Source organism: Panthera leo, chromosome A2, assembly GCF_018350215.1.
Source record: "Panthera leo isolate Ple1 chromosome A2, P.leo_Ple1_pat1.1, whole genome shotgun sequence".
Lineage (NCBI taxonomy): Eukaryota > Metazoa > Chordata > Mammalia > Carnivora > Felidae > Panthera > Panthera leo.
Window position 1 is genome coordinate 90,395,644 of NC_056680.1, and position 21,946 is coordinate 90,417,589.

General features: G+C 39.2%; 1 protein-coding gene across 2 annotated transcripts in view; it reads right to left on the reverse strand.

Moving 5' to 3' along the window:
• Nucleotides 1-21,946, reverse strand: part of ABCB1 (ATP binding cassette subfamily B member 1) — a 217,708-nt gene that overhangs the window by 181,314 nt on the left and 14,448 nt on the right. For both annotated transcript variants that reach the window (XM_042916931.1, XM_042916940.1), the window contains exons 4-7: nt 15,579-15,750; nt 3,482-3,533; nt 774-965; nt 190-361 (exon numbers count right to left, since the gene is read on the reverse strand). In XM_042916931.1, the coding sequence (XP_042772865.1) occupies nt 190-361; nt 774-965; nt 3,482-3,533; nt 15,579-15,750 (588 nt within the window). The remainder of the gene's footprint in view (nt 1-189; nt 362-773; nt 966-3,481; nt 3,534-15,578; nt 15,751-21,946) is intronic.

Sequence of the window (21,946 nt, forward strand, 5' to 3'; positions counted from 1 at the left end):
GACAGCATGCAGTCCTGGCATGGGTAGGACTTACTGAGGTTACACCCACTTACTCCCACTGATTTTGAACAGATGATCTAAAACCAAGTAAGTACAGGGGCAGGATCATCATGTGACAAAAACAGCCTTCCACCATGGGGGGAGGGAAGTGGGGACAGTTTAAAATCTGGATTTACATGCTTTACCCACCTTTGCCCAGATAGCAGCTGACAGTCCAAGAACAGGGCTGATGGCCAAAATCACAAGGGTTAGCTTCCAACCACGTGTAAATCCCACTATAAAACCGATGAAAAATGTTGCCATTGACTGAAAGAACATTCCAATTTTGTCACCAATTCCTTCATTAATTTTGGAGACATCACTAAAAGAACAGACAGTGTTAGAAATAAATGTTAGAATTGTGAGCACAGAACTTTTCTCCTGAATCCAGTTAGTTGTGTTGTTTTAAGTGCAGGGTAATTAGTTTACATCTACAATTTTGCTTGGAAACGTCCTCAGAAAGTGCCATGTTGTTGCTCTACTGAACCACTCTCAGAGGACTTTGGGAGTCTGGCAGGTCTCCCTCATTGCTAGTCATGCAAATCCCCTCATGCCCTGCCTGGGTGGTGGGAACAAAAGAATACATAAGACATGGTTGCTGCTCAGAAGGAATTTAGCCTTCTAATTACTCCTGAGTTATGCACTAACATCTCTGAGCAGATCTGATGGCATCCCTTTTGATGTAAGTGAGAACAAGAACCGTGTCCGCGTTAGACACAAAACCTGGTACTTACTCCGTGAGCCGGGTGTTAAGCTCTCCAACATCATGCACATCAAACCAGCCTACCTCCTGTCGCATTATAGCATGAAAAAATTGTTTTCTGATTTTGAGTATTTGCCTTCCAGCTGCCAGGCACCAGAATGAAACCTGGATGTAAGCAGCAACCAGCACACCAGCACCGATCCCACTGTAATAATAGGCATACCTGCAAAGCAACAAGAACACTACACGTACACTGTTTTCTGGTCACCACAGCTTTCCCAAACAGACTAATAATACTTATGTTTTCAGTCATCTGGCTATCTTTCCATCCTTAACAAATAAGGAGGGGTTGTAACAAACAGATTTGATGGTCGGCATCCAACTATGTCTATGCCAACCAACGTGGTGGGTTGGTTAGGAGTGTGGTTTCTGCTTTGGCTCAAATCCCAGCTTTTCACTTATCCGCTGTGTAATCCTGGGCAAGGTGCCTAACCTTTCTAAACCTTTTCTAATTGGTGAAGCACAGGTAAGAATAATAATGCCACAGTGCATGATATGCACTTGGGTCGGTGCCTGGAACACAGTAAGCTTCAGAGTATATTCCAGTTACTGTGAAAGACTTGTGTGGTGCCTTGAGGCATCCCAGCATCAAGTAAGACCTACCACTGCACTCCTGTCTACTTCTATTGCCTCAGGATCCTTGATGAGCACTTTGAGGTGGTTTCTGCACCTTGGAGAATAGAAAGAAGTGACAGAACCTGTCAGAAAGTGGAACCAAGACATGGAAATTGTCTCCTGACCTTGGGCCAACTAATCTGGCAGAACGTAAATGCCAAATAAAAAGTATTTTTATACTGTCTGCCCAACTAGGCTTTGTGAGTTATCCTAAAATGCTTAATGAATCAAATATCACTTCTTCCCGTTCAAACTCTAACAATAAAAAAAAATGACCATCTTCTAAAATCAGACTCTTGATTATCTAGAAACAGTGAGTTTATGTCTTTTTGCTCTGAGACTTTATATTTTAAAAAGGCAAACAACTCTCACACTTTACTACGCAAATTCTTTTTAGGTTAAAGACAGACATTCTACATGAAATAGGAGTTACAATATTCCCATTTTTTAATGTGCACTACTTGCTGTCTTCAAATAAAAAGGCTGGTATGAACCTTGAAGAAGTTACAAAAATAGCCATGAAATAACCAGGTAGTCATGGATGTTACTGTTTACACCTCTGTGTGTTCAGCCCAGCAGGAATAGTGGTAAAAACATCTTCCCCAACCTATACCTTGGGATTACAACGTACTTATCTGGGAAGATATAATTACAATACTAAATTTTAGTTAATAAATAATTTAGCAATTATTATCCAAGTGTTAATGATATAGCAAGAAACAGCCAAAAAGAAACCACATTTTGGGGCGCCTGGGTTGCTCAGTCGGTAAAGCGTCCGACTTCGGCTCAGGTCATGATCTCACAATTTGTGGATTTGAGCCCCGCTTCAGGCTCTGTGCTGACAGGCTGGAGCCTGCTTCTGATTCTGTGTTTCCCTCTCTCTCTAAGCCCCTCCCCTGCTCGTGCTCTGTCTCTTTCTCTCTCTCTCAAAAATAAACATTAAAAAAAAAATCGATTTAACAAGTACAATGCTTGAAAAGGACTTAACGTATTCTAAACAATCAGTCCATGTTAATTCAAACAAAATATACTTATATTTAAACATTTGTAAGATGATTATAAGACACTGTTTCATTTTCCTCAGTATAAAAAAAATGCTTTTCCCTAGGAATATTTAAAGGGCTTGCTTCTTATCTTTCAACATATGATCAAGATTCTCTATTTTCTTCAAATCTAACAGATGATTTACAGGATGATAGTAAAACAATAAAACAAACAATATGTTCGTTATCTTCTGATTAACAAACCCATACCTTTGGACATCTTTCATAAGCTGTTCTGGGGACCAAACTTCAAGATATATAAATTATTAACAAGAGCACCCTGAGATGAATAAAGGTCAGAGGGACTATATCTACACTGGGATGTTTTATTTCATTATTTAGAATTTGGTGCTGTGTTAAAGAAAAAAAATTGTGTTGACTGGTCTCATCATCATATCATGACTAGAAAAGTACAGGAAGCAAACTATTACAAAGCCATTGAAATTTGTGATTCTTAATTTAAGCACATTAAAAAAAACACTTTGAAATCCTCTAATCTCATTGTGTATGATATTCTATATTTACAAGGCATAAATAAATCTAATCTAGGCTTAACCTTAATTTTAGTTCATCTCATGCAGAAAATTCTTTTCTTAAAAAATAAAAAATTTTATGGGGTTCCTGGGTGGCTCAGTTGGTTAAGCGTCCGACTTTGGCTCAGGTCATGATCTCATGGTCCGTGAGTTCGAGCCCCGTGTCGGGCTCTGTGCTGACAGCTCAGAGCCTGGAGCCTGCTTCAGATTCTGTGTCTCCCTCTCTCTCTGACCCTCCCCCGTTCATGCTCTGTCTCTCTCTGTCTCAAAAATAAATAAAACATTAAAAAAATTTTTTTAATAAAATAAAATAAAAAATTTTACACTATATCCTCCTAGAAAACTAACAGTGGTATTGTTCTCCAGTTTGACTCTTTATTCTAATAATTCAAAATTTTAAACACTGCTATAATTGGTTACAGAAAAGCTTAGGAAAACACTGCTATAATTGGATACAGAAAAGCATAGTAAGGAAAATGTCTAATTACGTGGTCATTTCCTCCTCCAGACGGTTGATGAAATATGAATCGTTGACAATACCTAGATCGCCACAAAACAAACATATACCATTATGTCTCTTTGTTCTCCATTAAAAATAAGCATATAAAAATGAATCAAACTTGTGCTACTTAATAGTTTACACAAAAATTGGTCAAACTGATGTTTGAATTGTAAGTATCATGGCATCCATTCAAATCCTTCACTGTTGGCCGTTGCAACCACACACACACTTAATTCAGTGAAGCTGACTTGCAAGAAGAAACTCATATTTATTAAGAAGTAATCTATCAGCTGGATTATTGGCGTCCATGAATTAAAATATTTTATGAAATATCACTCTAAGGTGACAGAGAGAAAACTCTTTTCTAAGGCCTCTGTCCTGATAAATAAGTATCAGCACATACACACTTGATACTAAAGCACTTAATGCTTACAATCTAACGCTGCATTTCTCCAGCTTCTATTTTTATTTAAAAAACATAAAATATAAAAAATAATGTAATAAGCATGACTTTTTTTAAAGAAACAAACAACTCTCACATTTTACTAAGCAAATTCATTTTTAACACTACTGAGCAGTATTAGCAAATGTTGACATTTTTAGATAACGTACATTAAAATTTTACCCCCCCCCCCCCACACACACACACCCTTACTGTTAAAAATTTCAGTATGTACTTTTTCAGAGTTTTTTTTTTTTTTTCTGTATGCATGTCTACTCACACATAAGTACACAAATCACAGCCCACATTCAGTGGCCAATCTTCTATGTCAGTTTGTGTGTATGTATGTCTCCATTTTTTCCAAGCTGCATCTATTTCAGTTGTTTCCAATATTTTACTATTATAAGCAATGCTGCACTAAACATATCTGTACACATATATTATATATGAATGTATGATATATATTTTTATAGGATAAATGATCATAATCAGGACTGCTGGATCAATGGGGAAGCACACTTCAAATCTTACAGTCTTTTCAAAAGTTATGTTATGTGAGGGGCTAGTTGAGAAGAGTTTGATTTTGACAGGGATGGGAAAGGGGAGGAAAGTTTTTGCAACAGGAGCAATGTGGACAAATGACCATGGAATATTTGAGGAAGGAGTCAAACAGTCTGGCTGGGGTGTAGGTGTGCTGTGTGGATGGGAGACAGTGGTTATGTGGCTGGAAAGATCATCTGGACCCTGCAGGCAGAGCGTATAAAACTAGTAGTCACTCAGTGGCTTGAGCAGAAGAGGACATGATTAGAGGTATGGTCTAGGATGACTTAGCTGCTAGCAATGTAGAAGATTAACTGAACTAGAGAGAGACCGAGCAACACGAGCTACTGCAATTATGTAAGCATAGAGGATCTAAATGAGAACAGAAAAGAAGGAAAGTACCCACAAGATTCAGAGAACAAGAAGTTACAGGTTCTAGCAACTGCTTGAACAACCAAGGCCTCAAGTCCAAGCATCTGGAGAGTGGTAGTATCATGGTGAGAATTAAGTTAGCCAAAAGAGCAGATCTGGTCAGACGTGAGAAGACTACTGGTTCAGTTTTGAAAATGTTTATTGTGGTACCTGCAACATTCAACTGAAGATGTCTAATAGGTATTTAGACTATAGCACTCCAGTTCTGGAAAGAGTTCAGGTCTGAAGATGTAGGAGTCATGGCTAGAGGCCACAGCTGAATTTGGAAGGAAAAAAGCCAACTCCTTAACTGTGACAACAGGGTGGCAGGTAAGCAAAAAGGAGTGACAGAGCACAGAAACCCAGGGAAAACTATATTTAGGGGTAATAAGGAAGTAATAAAAAGATGCAGAGATGTAGCAGAGAACCTTGATTGCTTCCTACTGATTATGGCAATGCAATAATGTGTCCACATTGATCTTTTAAGTCAGTTATGAGATTTCTTCTGCTCTATATTTTCAAGGATAAAATATTAAATAGCTGTGTGAAGATTTTTCTCCACATGTGTCTTAGAAGATCTCTCATTAGGGATTTTCAATCTTATTTATCTAGCCAGGAAATGCTTCTAAACGATATTTATTGTCGCCAGTGTATATTACTACCAAATCAAGATAAATTTTCAAATCTAACTAAAGGTCTGTTTTCTACTGTTTTCATTGCTACTACCAGTTTTCTCAATTCTAAAGGTAAGGAATCAAAAGAATTTCAAAAAATGTTCTTTGGCAACGGTGGCTTCTAGGGCCACAATCATTTTATACAGTCCATAAAGTAAAAAATTATGTTCAAGGTCAAAATTGACCCTTTTATGTTTGTGCACAACACTACACATGTGATATATACGTATCTATATATATATGGATATATATAGAGAGAGAGATAGATATATACAGATATATATAGATATATATAGATTCAGTCATCAGAAATCAACCTTAGCAACAAGTGTCTTTTACTTGTGCTTCAGTAGTGTTAAAGTGTACCCATCAGCATAATGGAGCATTCAACTCATCTGAGAGAGATAATCTCTACTGACCAATGAAATAAAAATGCTATATTCTTTAGACTCCCTCCAACTAACTTTTATTTTCCTCCAATCAATTCTTATCATTTGAAAGTTCTCTGGCCCAGAGATTTTTCCTGCCTCTATGAGCTTCTCACAAAATTCTCATCCTTAGGCATGCCTTCACAAAATCAAAACTTTCAAGCTGAAATGATCTTAGAAGTCATATGGTCTAGTAATTTTCACTTATATGGGTCTCAGGGGTTACTGCCCAAACCAATAGTTATAAAGAAGAATATTTAAATAGTATCTAAACATTTATATTTTTTCCAGAGGGGAAAAGCTAGAAACTCTCTATATAACATATACATAGATATATGTGTGGATGTATAGATACATATAATATACAAATACACACACACACACACACACACACGCGCGCGCGCGCGCATTAACAGTATCAGCCAAATAATGAATACAGGAAAGCCAAACATTTAAGCACAGCTTTTGTTTTAATAAAACATTTGCTTAGACTCTTGACTACTTTTTTCTCTTCCTCTGGCTTCCAGAACCTCATTCTCCTGGTTCCTCCACCACTGTGATCCTTCTCCTTGGCCTCATTCACTCCTCATGTTCTCCCTCCCACTACACACTGTTGTTTCCCAGAACTTCATGGTCTCTCCTAGGTGACCTTAGCCACTTCCACAACTGTAGAGACTTCCATATCTGGGCTGGAGTTATTCAAATTCTCTCCATCCTCAGAGTCAATGCTCTGGTTGAGGGTCCCATCAACCCTTACTTCTATACTATTAAGAGCTCCTAACTGGTTTATCTACTCAATCAGGTCTTTGCATTGTCATAAGATTTTATTTTTGCAAACAAAAATATAATCATACTGCTTCCATCAATAGCCTTCAATGACATTCGCTACATCAAGGATAAAGTCCAAGATCCCTAACATGTCATATTAGTGTCTTTGCAATCTTGTTACCATATCTACCTGACAGGATAACATCTTTGAAATGACAACCAATGAAATTCCAAACATTTTCTTTACCACCACACCTTTCCCATTTCAGTACTAGGACACTGTGCAGTCACTGTCTGGAGGGACGTCTGCTGCAGCATAAAAGAAAATAGTACCTAGGTTTCTTCTTGGCTTTTGTGCTCCTGAAGCCTTTGCCCTTGGGGATTAGAGAGGATACAGAGCATGACAAAGTATTCTGCTTAAATGTCATGAGACTGAGCCCCACCCTTTTAGACTAAAGAATATTTTCTACATACTGAGAAGATATTCAGTAGAGAAGTGATGACAGCTTTCTTCCTCCAAGATTTTATTCTTTCTCCTCCCTTTACCTGGCACACCTTTTACCACATTTTTTTCTTCTAGAAAAGATTCCTCCTCCATGAATGAGCCCAAATATGATCTCCTCTCAAATGGCTTACCCCTAGTAGAGTGATTCATCTTGTCAAGAACACATGACACATCACAAAATACATGACACATGTCACAGAGCACATAACACCAGATTAAATTTATTAAGTCAATGCTAGAGGTATGATAATCTCTATCTATCTCCTCTTTCCACTCCCATTCGTGTGAGTCCCTGCAGAACTGGACTGACTTAGCAATCTTTGTATGTTCAGTGCACAGCCTGCTCCATCTGCTATAACCCAGCCGAAAGGTTTACAAGTAGTTTCAGAGTCGCCACACACGCGGACCACTGCTCACAATATTCCATCCAATCGTTCTACTTAGTATATGAGTGTCTCATATATTATAAGATCAAAAAGAGATACAGTAAACCAGTACCTTGCCACCCAAGCAAGACTTCAAAGAAACCTCAACTCAACAGTGCCTACCACCATGACTAAGGACTCCATACCACTTAGGGATATTACATTGCGTTTTTATCTGACCCAAATATCTAAGTACATTTAATAATTTTACCTACCGAACACTTAAAAACAGTATGAATAAAAAGAATGAAACATAAGTACATTTGTGGCTTCCTAACTGGTGAAATGAGATTGTATCATAAGGGTGATTTTCTGACCATCTTCCACAGAGTCTTTGTGCTAGGCACTATTCCAGACACCCGGGACACAACCTAAAATGAGGGAGTGACTTTTTTCTAATCTCGTTGGATTTCTGTGCAAGCAGGAAATGTTTTTACTTTCACGTCCTGAACTTCAAGTGATAGGGCACTCACTGTTGAAATATCTGTGATAGCTTTTCCCAGGAACTTCCTCTTTTCCCCCTTATTCCTCTATTCCCCTTTGAGAAGCTGTAATAAACAAGTAACCTAATAAATTAACAAGATCATTTTTGAGTAATAAATCTTATTGCATCAAGCAGCAATATACTATAGTGACTTTCAGGTGGGATGGGGACAAAAGTTCTTTCTTAGGGAGAACTGAATGATACAAAGCCGTTAGAGAGAGATGGGCAGGTTCGCAATGCCCCAAGCCAGGAAAGAGATGGGAGTGCTCACAGAACAGAGAAGGTTGCTGCAGGCGGGATGTGCTGAGTAGGCAATAAGCAATGAGAATGATGGGCAGGAGGGGCCCGGTCATATGGGCCATATTGGTCAATGTAAGGAATCTGCATTTATTCCATGCAATGGAAAACCACTGGGAGAAATGTGACCTGACTTGTGTTTGTAAAAGCTCACTGTGATGGTGTGTGGAGAACTGGATGCAGGTGGGCAAGAGTGGGGTTAGGATGTTAGACTCGTGTAGGCAAGCGATGAGGCTATCTCCAGGATAGGCTGTGGCCAGGGTTACACGTGATAGGCTATATGTGGAGTGACCTCGGCATTGCTGCCAGGTGGTAGCAGACCGAGACAATCAGGAGATCCTGGCTCTGGACTCCCCTCTGACACTGTCAACCAAGGAAGCCTCTCTGTGAGCTGTTTTACTTGATGAAGTTCCATGAGAGACCTTATTCATATGATGGGTGGGGGGTTGGTGTCTGATTAAAGAGCTAGTAAACTGCATAGTTAAATGATCCACAAGGTGCATCCTAGCTCAAGAACACTATGAGACCAATTTTTACAATCTTCTGGCACCGGAAGTTCCATCAACCACATGCCAGAGAATTTGGACCTTTGGCCTTGGTGATTAATCCCTCAGGCATTTGCCCAGGGTAGGGCCTGACCCTCAGAGAGGTTGGGCTTACTTCGGGTGACGGATGACTCCAGGAGCCACATTATCCTCCCGTGTGCTGTCTTCACACCCCTGACCTGCAGAGCTGTATCTCATGGCTGACCTGCCTGACACACCTGTAAGCAAATCTTAGGGAGAGAAAAGGCCAAGGGAAAAATTGCCACAATTTTAGACGAGTTTGAAAGCTGCTAGTACAGTGGACAAAACACCAGACTAAAAGGCTCTGCCAAATAGCAAGCAACTCCACTGTGACCACATCACTTCAGCTTCCCTGGCCTTCCTTTCTACAGCTATCAAATTATGGGTTTGGGCCAATTTCTAGGCTCTTTTTGCCTACAAAATTCTATGATTCAGTCTTTCATTAGGTTTATCCCATTTCTTAAGTTTCTAAAATAGGTCACATAGTATCTGTGTGTCTTTTTTTAGGCTGTCTTTATAATATATGTTGGAGACAACATTGTAGCTAATTTAACTTTTTGATTGGAAAAAGCATTCTCCTGATACCAACCGCCCCCCCCCCCAAAAATCTGGCTGTTACACTATTACTCTAGCAAAACTACCCATATTTTAGTTTTAACTCAAACTTTAAAAACTGTCACACTAAACAGTACACTTCGAATATATTGTCAAAATTTCATACTCAGTTTTCCAGACATTTATCTCTAAAAACTGTTCCAATGAAATGGTTAGGGGCAGAGGAAAGCCTTGAGCAAATGAAAGAAAACAAATCCTTTATGAAAAATTGTATGAAATACTTAAAATTTAAATATTATCTAACATTCTAGTTTGGAACATACACATAATGCTGGCCTTGGGGGGACACATGGCAATATTTTCTTTGTGTACATCAAAGTCGTAAAACACACATTCAAAACCTGTACATGATTTATACAATCATAGTTTAAGCAGCAAAATACACATATTATTTTGAAGACAATTTTACAAATAGCTTTCCTGTCCCTCATGAGTTTCAGAGCAGGGGAACATAAATGTTAAGTATAATGAAAAATATGAAAATAAGCTCTTCCCACTTTGCCCCCTTTGTGTCTGAATGATGAACTTGTACTAGAATTTGAGTGGCTGTTTTCTCCATTCCTCAGTCCACAATCTGGTAGGAGACTAAACAGAACCAACCATAATATAGTTATGGAAAAAGGAAAAAGCCAGCAATGTGGATATACCATAAATGGAAACATTAGAGACAATAAATAGTCAAGAGTTTATTTAAAGAGTATCTCTGGGTGATAACCATCATAGGACATGACAAATACCCTCCATGTCCCTTAATTTCTGGATCAGAATGTTATCTTCAGTGTCTTTCTTTCTGGGTGTCCCTCTGTTTCCTTCAGTGCATGGGCTCGGGACCAGTCTGCATGGGTTCAAATCCTCATTACCATCTGAACGACCAGAGGCAATTTAAAGGTACGTAACCCTCTGGACACTTGACAGTTTCCTAATATGTCAAGTGTAGATAATAACCGTATCAATCTTATGTGCATGAAAGGAATAAAGGAGTCAATGCATGTAATGTACTAAGCACAGTGCCAAGCACATCTCAAATGCTTAATAAACATTAGCTTTAGTTATTGCAAATAATTCAGTCTTTTCTCAAGGCTTAAGTTTCCCACTCCTTCTACTCTTCCCTGTGTCCTATTCCAGAAGGTTTAACATTCCTTCCACTCAAATACTGCCAACCCTCTGTCCTTTTCTGTATGCCAAATTTACTCTTATTTCTTCAAATGCCTGGACGTCATTTACACTTGTACCCAACTGGTTACCTTAGACACAGCATATCTAAAATCGTAATTGTCTTTATCTGGTCTCACTTCCAGAGAATCATCAACCTCATGAGGAAAATGAGAACTCATAGAATACTACAGAAATTCAGCAGTGCTTAAGCTTTGTTCACCACAGTGGTATGGCAGGACCAGAGAGTTCCCTAGGCCCAAATCATCAGAGATTTTCAGACAAAGGAAAATTCTAACTATAAGATTACGATGGATGGGAGTAGGGTGTCAAGAAATCAGGTACACAACAAAAAGAACAGGACAAAGGCCATTGTCTGATAATCAGGACAAGGCATCAGGAGAAGACCCCTACAATGAGTTTATTGTAGCAGCAGAGAAGGATCTGCTCAAAGTTTTTAGAGCTATCTAGTTAAATCCAATGTTTAGTGTAAAACAGCAAATCTAAGTCTCCTCTAGGCAAGAAATACTTCTTATCCAACAAGCAGGCTCTGGTACTTACGTCTACCCCCATGGAGAGGTAGTGAGGTTCTACAGGGGGAAAGGCAAAAAGAAGAAAGGTCAGAGAGTGTCAGGGGTCCTAGGAGTTCCATACATTGACTCTCCCTCCAGAAACATCAGAGAGCTCATTTGCCCACATCTCTAGGACCAGCATCAAAACCTTAAATCTGTCCCCCCAGATGATCTGATATCTGGAAATCCAAATCTGCAGACGAGCAGGTTAGTGACAGGGAACTGAGGGTCCCAGACTAAAAATTAAAGTAGAGATTGCATGCTGCCTTTGAGATGACATGGAAGGATATATAGCAGGGGAGTGGCAGTAATGGGTACTGATGAGAGAAGGTTTTTTACCTAATATTTATTTTAAAATAATTTTACTTGTTATACAGGACATGTTTATTTTGCGCATGAGAGAGGTACTATGCCAAACCTGGTTATACCTCCTCTTGGAACCCTCCCATGATTCTTATATGTGGAGTTGAGTGCCCTTCCTCTCTTTTCCCAAGCATTTTGGACATCTCTGTATCACAGCACTAATCATATCCAACTACATTTGTTGGTTTGCTTGTCCATTCTTATCACTACACTAAGTTTCTTGGGGGTTGGGAATGAATACTTAGGATGTGTACTATGACTGGCACAAGGAACACTTTAATGCAAATTTACTGACTGAATGAAGATGATAACCCCCTACTTAATTCCCCACCTCAGAGACTGGCAACCTCTTACTGGAATGAGAAAGTAAATGTTTTAGGCTTTGGGTACGATATAGTCTCTGCCATACCTATTCTACTGTACCATTGTGGTGTGAAAGCAGCCACAGAAGAATGCAAATGAATGGGCATGGCTGTATTCTACTCAAACTTTACTTACAGATACTGCAATTTCAATATCATATAACTATCATGTGCCAAAAAACATTATTCTTTTGATTTTTTTTTCCAACGATTTAGTTCATAAGCAATATAAAGAGGCAACAATCCAGATTTGTCCAACAGGCCATACTTTGAGGACCCTTGCTTTTCCGGAAAGGCATGGCTAGTGGTCCACAGTTACCAAAGAAATGCTGCTGATAGGGACAATTATCCACATCTGTAACAGGTGCTGAGTAAATCTGGGTATGTCCCAAGCTTTAAACAATGATAAAAAATAAGCAAGTATCACAGAGTTCCATAAAGATGAAATGACATAGGGGCACCTGGATGGCTCAGTCAGCTGAGCGTCTGACTTCAGCTCGGGTCATGATCTCATAGTTCACGAGTCCGAGTCCCACGTCAGGCTCTGTGCTGACAGCTCAGAGCCTGGAGCCTGCTTCGGATTCTGTATCTCCCTCTCTCTCTGCCTGTCCCCTGCTAGAACTCTGTCTCTCTCTCAAATAAATAAATAAATAAATAAACCTTTAAAAATTAAAAAAAAAAAGATGGAATAACATAAAGAACCACATCATCATGCAAATTATGTGGGTTCATTTGTGAGCAGCATGGATTATTAGTTTACTGATGATGTTATAACAGTAATATTTGTTGAGAACTTTTTTATTACTAGGCCCTATTCTTTTGAGACTTAAGTGATGAATCCATTAAATTCTCACAACCACTCCATGAAGTAGGTTCTACTGTTAGTAAACTTTTTTATAGATGAGGAAATTAAAGTATGAAGAAATCTCCCAAAGTTCAATACTAAAAAAGGTTATAGGTGCGGAGTTTTACAGCCAGGCAGTCCAACTCCAGAAAGCCTGCTCTCTAACCAATGAATATTGTACCTCTTAAAAGCCTGACAGAAGCATACTTCAAAGTTTTCCCGAGACTAGAAGAGTGAGCTAAATGGGAAGGATGAGCAAGGAATGCAATGTGAACTACAACCCCAACTGGAAACCATGTGATGCAGGCATCTATGAAGATGAAGTCCCAGTTACCAGCCCATGAGGTGTGGTAATGCAGGCACTCTCCAGCCTGGGAGACTCTGATCAGTATGCAGACACATGGGCCTATGAGGGAGCTAGGCTCCACAGCTGGACCACCACCGGGGAACTCATGCACGTGATGCAGTAACTTAAGTCACATTACTGTCCCTCTTAACCAGTCTACAGGAGGTCCAGGTAAAGCCAAGACATAGTAAGGATTAAGTACCTGCACTTAAAGAAATCAATTGTTTTTTTCATAAAGAGGTAATTACTATCTGGGTGATGGAGATACAGTGTATCAAAACATTAATGCAGTTTTTTAAAAAAGACCACTTTTTTAAAAACACAACTACATTACAGTAGTTGAGTTTGCTGTGACCTGTCAGAGTTCAGCTCTGTTAGCTCAGGCAGCCATTTAAGGATCTGCTCTTCCCAGACTGGGCCAAGCTTCAACAGTTATTTTAATAGCTCAATATTTCGTTATTAATATACATGATATCAGCAGCTGTCCCTTTATGTAGTGCATGCAGGTGCACAGCATGATTAGTATGACACCTCCCACCCATATCGTTAGATCAATGTGTATGTCTGGACTTCATAAAAAAGTGAGTAGGATCAGAATGGGTACAGATGTACACATAAGGTCTACTGGGCTACAAGAGTACTATAAGAATTGATTCTCCCACTGTATGGTGGTAAGAGAACGAACTCCAAAGACTACTGCCTAATACAGCATGCACAGGAATCAATAAATTTAGAGAGCACTGAGAACTTCCGTTGGGTAAATGGTAAAATAGAAAGGTGTCAATTCAAAGGTGGTATATCTTCTGGCAGGTCCTTCTGAATGCCATTTACATAATAATACATAATACATAAGAATTTTACATAGCTCAAACATACTATAAAATTTTCTGGCCCAACTCATTACCTGCATTCACAGAATTGAAGTAAGCCTGCCTCAGGGTAAACAGTGTGTTCTTCAGAATTACCAAGAAGGGGCTCCCAGGACTCCTGGACAGGTTCAAAAAATCCATAAATACCCCAAATTTGTATGAATATTTACATGCATATTTCTGGGGAAAGGATTTATAACATTCGTCAGAGACTTAAAGTTGAAAAAGCGGTACCACTATCGTCTCAAGTGTATTCTCAAACAGGTATTTTCAACATTTCTACCATTTGAGCACCACGAGGTTGTAAGTCTTTGGGAAGTTTAGTTTAAATCAATCAAGGCTTAACTAAAGGTGGCTTGGATTCTCAGAGCTGTCAACCAGTCCCTCCTCAATCAAGTATGAGTGTAAGAATGTGTGTGATTCCCAAATAATTTCAATAGTCCCTTCATTTTCCCACTCTCCTGGAGGTCTGTTTTAGATCTCTTTTCTTTATCAGCCAAATAGAACCCTTCCTATAGGAACTGTCTTGCTTCCTATTTCACTGAGAAAATTGAAATAATCACAAGAAACCTTCCACAAATTCTCACCTCCTCATCAACTCAGCTTTGGGTACTGTCATTCAAATGTTCTCTATTCCCACCTGTTACTGTGGATAAATTCATCTGTGCTCCTACCTAAAGCAAGCATTTCCTTTTGGGCATTAGATTCCCTCCTTTCTCAAGGATATCACTCAAATAAATCTCTTCCCTCTCTCTCAAGCATCACTTTCTCCTCTCTTTCGGATCATTTCCATTAGCATACAAACAAGCTATTATTTCTTCCGTCTTAAAACAGACAGACAGACACAGACACACACACACACAACTTATCTTGGCCACATTTCTCCATTTTAGCATGTTTCCAAAGAGCCCAACCTGTGACAATACCCAAAATTAAGTTTCTGGTATTTACTGCTCAAAACACTACTCTCTCTCTCCACCCTCTGTATCTCAATGATAAATGCATCCAGTTCATCATGTTTCTCAGGCTAAAAATTATAGAATCATCCTGGATTCCTGTTTCTTATACCCATATCCAATATGTCAGAGAATCTCATAACTGATTTCTACTTATCATTCAAGGTCCAGATTAAGTAGTTCTTATACCTCTTCCAGAAACTTCCTGGCATCTTTCTGACTTTACAGAGCTCGGCCTTTTTTTTTTTTTATGTATCTCTGCCAGCTCTTCCCAAGTGGATTCTAATGCTTGTGAATATTATCTTCTCAAACTCATTACCAATATGTACTATAGCTCAGGCCCTTCAAACTTCCACAGAATTAAACACATTAGTGCGTTTAGTAAGGGCTCCACAAACATCATTTTTAAGTGACTGATTTTCCTTCAAGCTTCCAATAAAATCAGTACCACAAACAATACTCACTTTCACCAGTTATGTTTAGATTAGTTAGGTTTCGTGAAATTCCTGCATTTGCAAAGCTATCCGTCATGTCTCCAAAAACCAGCATCATGAGAGGGAGGGCAGCTCCATGGATGATGGCGGCCATTGTTCCCACCAACATATATAACCTATCAAGCCAATTTGAATAGCGAAACTAAAAAAGAAAGAAAGAAAGAAAATGTAAAGAATAGGAACAATTAGCACAGTTTCATGAATGGTTTGCTCTACTTTCCAAATATATCCAAAATGCAGACATTTTTCAGACTAGTACTACTATCAACCTGGTCCAACATAAACTATTACAATAGACTAATTAGAAATGGGCATTTGAGGGCTGCCTGGGTGGCTGATTCAGTTAAGCCTCAGATTCTTGATTTCAGTTTAGGTCATGATCTCCAAGTTCGTGGGATTGAGCCTCACAATGGGCCCTGCACTGACAGCATGGAGCCTGCTTAGGATTCTCTCTCTCTCTCTCTCTCTCTCTCTCTCTCTCTTTCTCTCTCTCTCTCTCCCTTTCTCTGCCCCTCCCCCCTTAAATTAAATAAATAAACTAAAAAAAAAAAAAAAAAGAAATGAGCATTTGGCTCTTCTATTGAATTCTGACCTACTTCTTCATATTGGACTCATTCTGTCTTCTTTTCTCACATGAGGATTGATGAGAGGGATGGGACATTTTGGGAAACTATAAAAAGTCTTTAACGGTACAATAATAGAAATATGTATTGGGGCGCCTGGGTGGCTCAGTCAGTTAAGCATCCGACTTTGGCTCAGGTCATGATCTCACAGTTCGTGAGTTCAAGCCCCGCATTGGGCTCTGTGCTGACAGCTCAGAGCCTGGAGCCTATTTCAGATTCTGTGATTCCCTCTCTCTCTCTGCCCCTCGCCCACTCTCACACTCTCTCTCTCTCTCTCTCAAAAAATAAACATAAAAAAAATAAATATGTATTTGTTGCTCTGCTTTCCAAGAATAGAAAACACTTCATCTCAAGATTTTTTTTAACCAAGACAAATCTTGATTGCCAAAAGTTCCTGTGAGGACACCATTGAGGAAACATTTTGTTGCTTTATGAAAGTGGCTTGGGTTTAATATCTGCTGCAAAATGAAAGTAGCACAGATGTAAAATAATTTTAATACAATTAGGACTCGATAGTGAGAAGGAAGAGGAAAGGAAGAATCAGTTAAATGCATGCTTCCCCAAAAGAGATTCTGGCCATAAAAGATAGAATAAGGCCATAATGACTGACTAGTGCAGGTCTAAAAAGATAGAATATGGCCATAATGACTGACTAGTGCAGGTCTGCATAGTCTCTTTAATTATAGGCAAGTGAAAAATAAAGAAAGACTTCTCAGGGTGCCTGGGTGGGTCAGTCAGTTGAACAGCCAACTTAGGCTCAGGTCATCATGTCGTGGTTTGTGGGTTCAAGCCCAACAGGCTCTGGGCTGACAGCTCAGAGCCTGGAGCCTGCTTCGATTCTGTGTCTCCCTCTCTCTATCTGCCCCTCCCCTGCTTGTGCTCTGTCTCCCTCTAAAATAAATAAACATTAGAAAAAAAAAGACAGACTTCTCTGTATCCAAAAAGTGATGACAAGAAGAAATAGTAACGGGACCTGGCTTGGGGCTCTAGGACAGTCCATTTGAAAAGCAATCAATACTTCTATACATTTAAGGAACTAGGTTAGGACTGAAAGAAAACCAAATGAAAGAAAACAGAAACAAAAACACAGACAGGATGAAGCCATCTGTAGGGGTTTTGAATAAACAGGTGGTTGTCCTATGGATTCATGACAGTCAGCAGGTTTATAACCTAGAGAGGAAACTGGGTAAAAAGTCAGAGGTCTAGGAAGGGAACATAAACCAAAACAAAGATCAATATCAGGCAACATAAAAGACACAGCAGCAGAAGTAAGGTTTTAGAATTTACACATACTTTACCAAAGAGACAGAAGCCAATCCTAAAGTTAGCTAAAAAGGAACTTCGAGTGGTAACAAATAAATAAGAACTAAATTGACAAGTGGAGAAATAAAGAGCAAAACAGTTCTTGGGAGTAGTGACTGGCAGTCCATAAAGCAGGAAGAATTAGTGAAGCTGAGTTATAAAATCAGCAAAAATTCAAGTTTGATGTAAGAAGAATGTCTAATATACACTTAGGTATTTGCATTTAATATTTTTCTAGCTGTTAAAAGTGTAATCAAGTAAGCTTAAGTTTGAAGTAATGACATATCCATAATCTATAACATTCCATAATCTAAAAACATTATCCTCTTTACAAATTTAAACAGCGAGAATATGTTTTTTTGGCATTTTTTTTTCCTATTTCATTGAAACACAGGCTAAATTTTGTCATTACTTATTTTGTCTTAACTAAGCATTCATCCATCTCCTTAAAAAAACACCTGGGGTTCCTAGGTAGTTCAGTTGGTTAAGCATCTGACTCTTGCTCTCAGCTCAGGTCATGACTGCAGGATTGTGGGATCGAGCCTCACATCAGGTTCTGTGCTGAGCATGGAGTCTGCTCGAGATTCTCTCTCCCTCTGCCCCTCTCCCCAGCTCTCTGAAAAAAAATACAGGGAATGCAAACAGGTGCAGCTGTTCTTGAAAACAGTGTGGAGGTTTTTCAAAAAATTAAAAGTAGAATTACCGTATGACCCAGCAATAGCAGTACTAGGAATTTATCCAAAGGGTATGGGAGTGCCGATTCATAGGGGCCCACGTACCCCAATGTTTATAGCAGTGCTTTCAACAATAGCCAAATTATGGAAAGAGCCCAATGTCCACCAACTCATGAATAGATAAAGAAGATGTAGTTTACATCTTTGACAAAGCAGGAAAGAACATCCAATGGAAAAAAGACAGTCTCTTTAACAAATGGTGCTGGGAGAACTGGACAGCAACATGCAGAAGGTTGAAACTAGACCACTTTCTCACACCATTCACAAAAATAAACTCAAAATGGATAAAGGACCTGAATGTGAGACAGGAAACCATCAAAACCTTAGAGGAGAAAGCAGGAAAAGACCTCTCTGACCTCAGCCGTAGCAATCTCTTACTCGGCACATCCCCAAAGGCAAGGGAATTAAAAGCAAAAGTGAATTACTGGGACCTTATGAAGATAAAAAGCTTCTGCACAGCAAAGGAAACAACCAACAAAACTAAAAGGCAACCAACGGAATGGGAAAAGATATTTGCAAATGACACATCGGACAAAGGGCTAGTATCCAAAATCTATAAAGAGCTCATCAAACTCCACACCCGAAAAACAAATAACCCAGTGAAGAAATGGGCAGAAAACATGAATAGACACTTCTCTAAAGAAGACATCCGGATGGCCAACAGGCACATGAAAAGATGTTCAACGTCGCTCCTTATCAGGGAAATACAAATCAAAACCACACTCAGATACCACCTCACCACACTCAGATACCACCTCACGCCAGTCAGAGTGGCCAAAATGAAGAAATCAGGAGACTATAGATGCTGGAGAGGATGTGGAGAAACAGGAACCCTCTTGCACTGTTGGTGGGAATGCAAATTGGTGCAGCCGCTCTGGAAAGCAGTGTGGAGGTTCCTCAGAAAATTAAAAATAGACCTACCCTATGACCCAGCAATAGCACTGCTAGGAATTTATCCAAGGGATACAGGAGTACTGATGCATAGGGGCACCTGTACCCCAATGTTTATAGCGGCACTCTCAACAATAGCCAAATTATGGAAAGAGCCTAAATGTCCATCAACTGATGAATGGATAAAGAAATTGTGGTTTATATACACAATGGAATACTACGTGGCAATGAGAAAAAATGAAATATGGCCTTTTGTAGCAACATGGATGGAACTGGAGAGTGTGATGCTAAGTGAAATAAGCCATACAGAGAAAGACAGATACCATATGGTTTCACTCTTATGTGGATCCTGAGAAACATAACAGAAACCCATGGGGGAGGGGAAGGGAAAAAAAAAAAAAAAAAGAGATTAGAGATGGAGAGAGCCAAAGCATAAGAGACTGTTAAAAACTGAGAACAAACTGAGGGTTGATGGGGGGTGGGAGGGAGGGCAGGGTGGGAGGGAGGGCAGGGTGGGTGATGGGTATTGAGGAGGGCACCTTTTGGGATGAGCACTGGGTGTTGTATGGAAACCAATTTGACAGTAAATTTCATATATTAAAAAAAAATAAAATAAATAAATAAATAAATAAATAAATAAATAAATAAAAAAAAGAAGATGTAGTTTATATAAACAACGGAATACTACTTGGCGATGAGAAAGAATGAAATCCTGCCATTTGCAACAATATGGATAGAACTGGAGGGTATTATGTTAAATGAAATAAGCCAGAGAAAAACAAATGTCATATGTTTTCACTCATATGTGGAATTTGAGAAACTTAACAGAAGACCATGGAGGAAGGGAAGGGGAAAAAAAAGTTTCAAACTGAGAGGGAGGCTCTTAAATAGAGAACTGAGGGTTGATGAGGGGTGTGGGAGAGGGGAAAATGGCTGATGGGCACTGAAGAGGGCACTTGTTGGGATGAGCACTGGGTATTGTATGTAAGTGATGAATCATGGGAATCTACCCTTGAAGCCAAGAGCACACTGTATATGCTATATATCAGCTAACGTGACAATACATTATACTGAAAAAATAAAGTAAGTAAACAATACTGGAGGTCCTTGGGAATCTCAGGAGAACTCTGGGAAAAGATGGGGCCTCTTGCATTGTAGAGAGGGGCTTGAAATTGTACTAGTAGAAATGACCTTTTTTGTTACTCTAAAATGGTGAAATGGGAAAAATAAATAAATGAACACATTTACCAACTGTTTACTTTATGGCCTCTAGATTTTATGCCCTTCTTAGGAAGACCTTTTCCAACCTGCACTCATGTTCTCTTTTTGAAATTTTATGGTTTATGTTCAACTCCTTGATACATGCTAAATCTTTGGATTTAAATCTTTGAGGAACCAAAACGGAGAGGATGTGGCAGGAATCTAGCTTTTCTTTGCTAACAATTTGTCAGTGGACCCATGTTTTCTCCCTCTTCGTTTAAAATGTCACCTTTGCCAGAAAATAAAATGCCATATGTGAAAATACAAAACAAAATAAAAACAACAAACACACACACACAAATAAGGAGGAAGAGAGGGCAGAAGCCATTTATCTTCCCTTAGAGACTCTATAAAAGTGGGCAAAATATCAAATTCCTCAGTAGAGGAAGCAAAGATAACGGACACTCTCATCACCACTCCCATATGATATTTTACCTCCAAAACTAATGACTGGCCATAATAAAAACAAGAATAAATATAAATATTTACTCAATGCATACCCAATGACTAATAAAATCCAGATAAATACTAAAGGAGTAAGTCCTGCCTTCAGAGTGCTTAAAGAGAAGGAATAAGGCGAAGCAAAAGAGTATGTGCAATCTACACTCTGCAAGCTGTGACAGCACAGCATACACAGTCAAGCAGACACAACACTGAGCAAATGGTCATTGCCTCCTTTGTGGAAAAGCCTCACAGAAGAGGTTATACTTCCTCCCAGCTTTCAAAGTTTAGCATGTGTTTAGAAGCAAGAAGAAAGGTATTCCAGCCAGAAAGTAGGCATAGCAGTATACTCAGAGGAGATTGGGGTGTGAGGTGTAGAAGCAGCAATAAAAAGCTGATTGCCTTCCACTGAAATAACCAGAAGAGGCAAGGGTTTGGAGGGAAGGAGCACAGAGAAATCTCATTTTGTGCTATCTGATTGCTCATCCTGAAAGAGCTATCCAAGAAGCACATGGAGAGAATTCAGAGTATGCAACGCAGTTTTGTGATAGTAGTGTATATAGCAGAAGTCATGGGAGTGGATAAGATCATCCGGGAAGAGAAAAAGAGTGACTGATAATAAGAAAAATTTGAAAATAAAGTAATAGAGACAGCATGTTGACTGTCCTTTTGATGATCTTGGGGCAAAAGGAAAAGCAAGAGAATGGACACCACAGGGGAATGTCACATTCCCTCTGGGCAACTATTTTGCGAAATCTTACACATGTTTATAGGTAAATCAGTCAAGGAGATGACTGGTGAAAATACAGAAGGAAACTGAGATGGGGCAAAATCCTAAAGAACAAAGCAAACAAATGTTTCTTTGGAACCTGAGGAGAGGGATCATGGGTGGATGCTATAAGTAATGGGTGAAACAAGATTTCCCATGATGTCCCAAGACAACTCATAGTTGTGAGGGGGCAGAGATCCATCTACAGTGGAAGAATCCAGTCTGTCATCATCTTAACCAAGCGATCAAACCTAGCATTGTAGAAAAGGAAAAAACACTCTGACATTTGAGGTTTCCAGATGTGGTAAGACAAGAAGT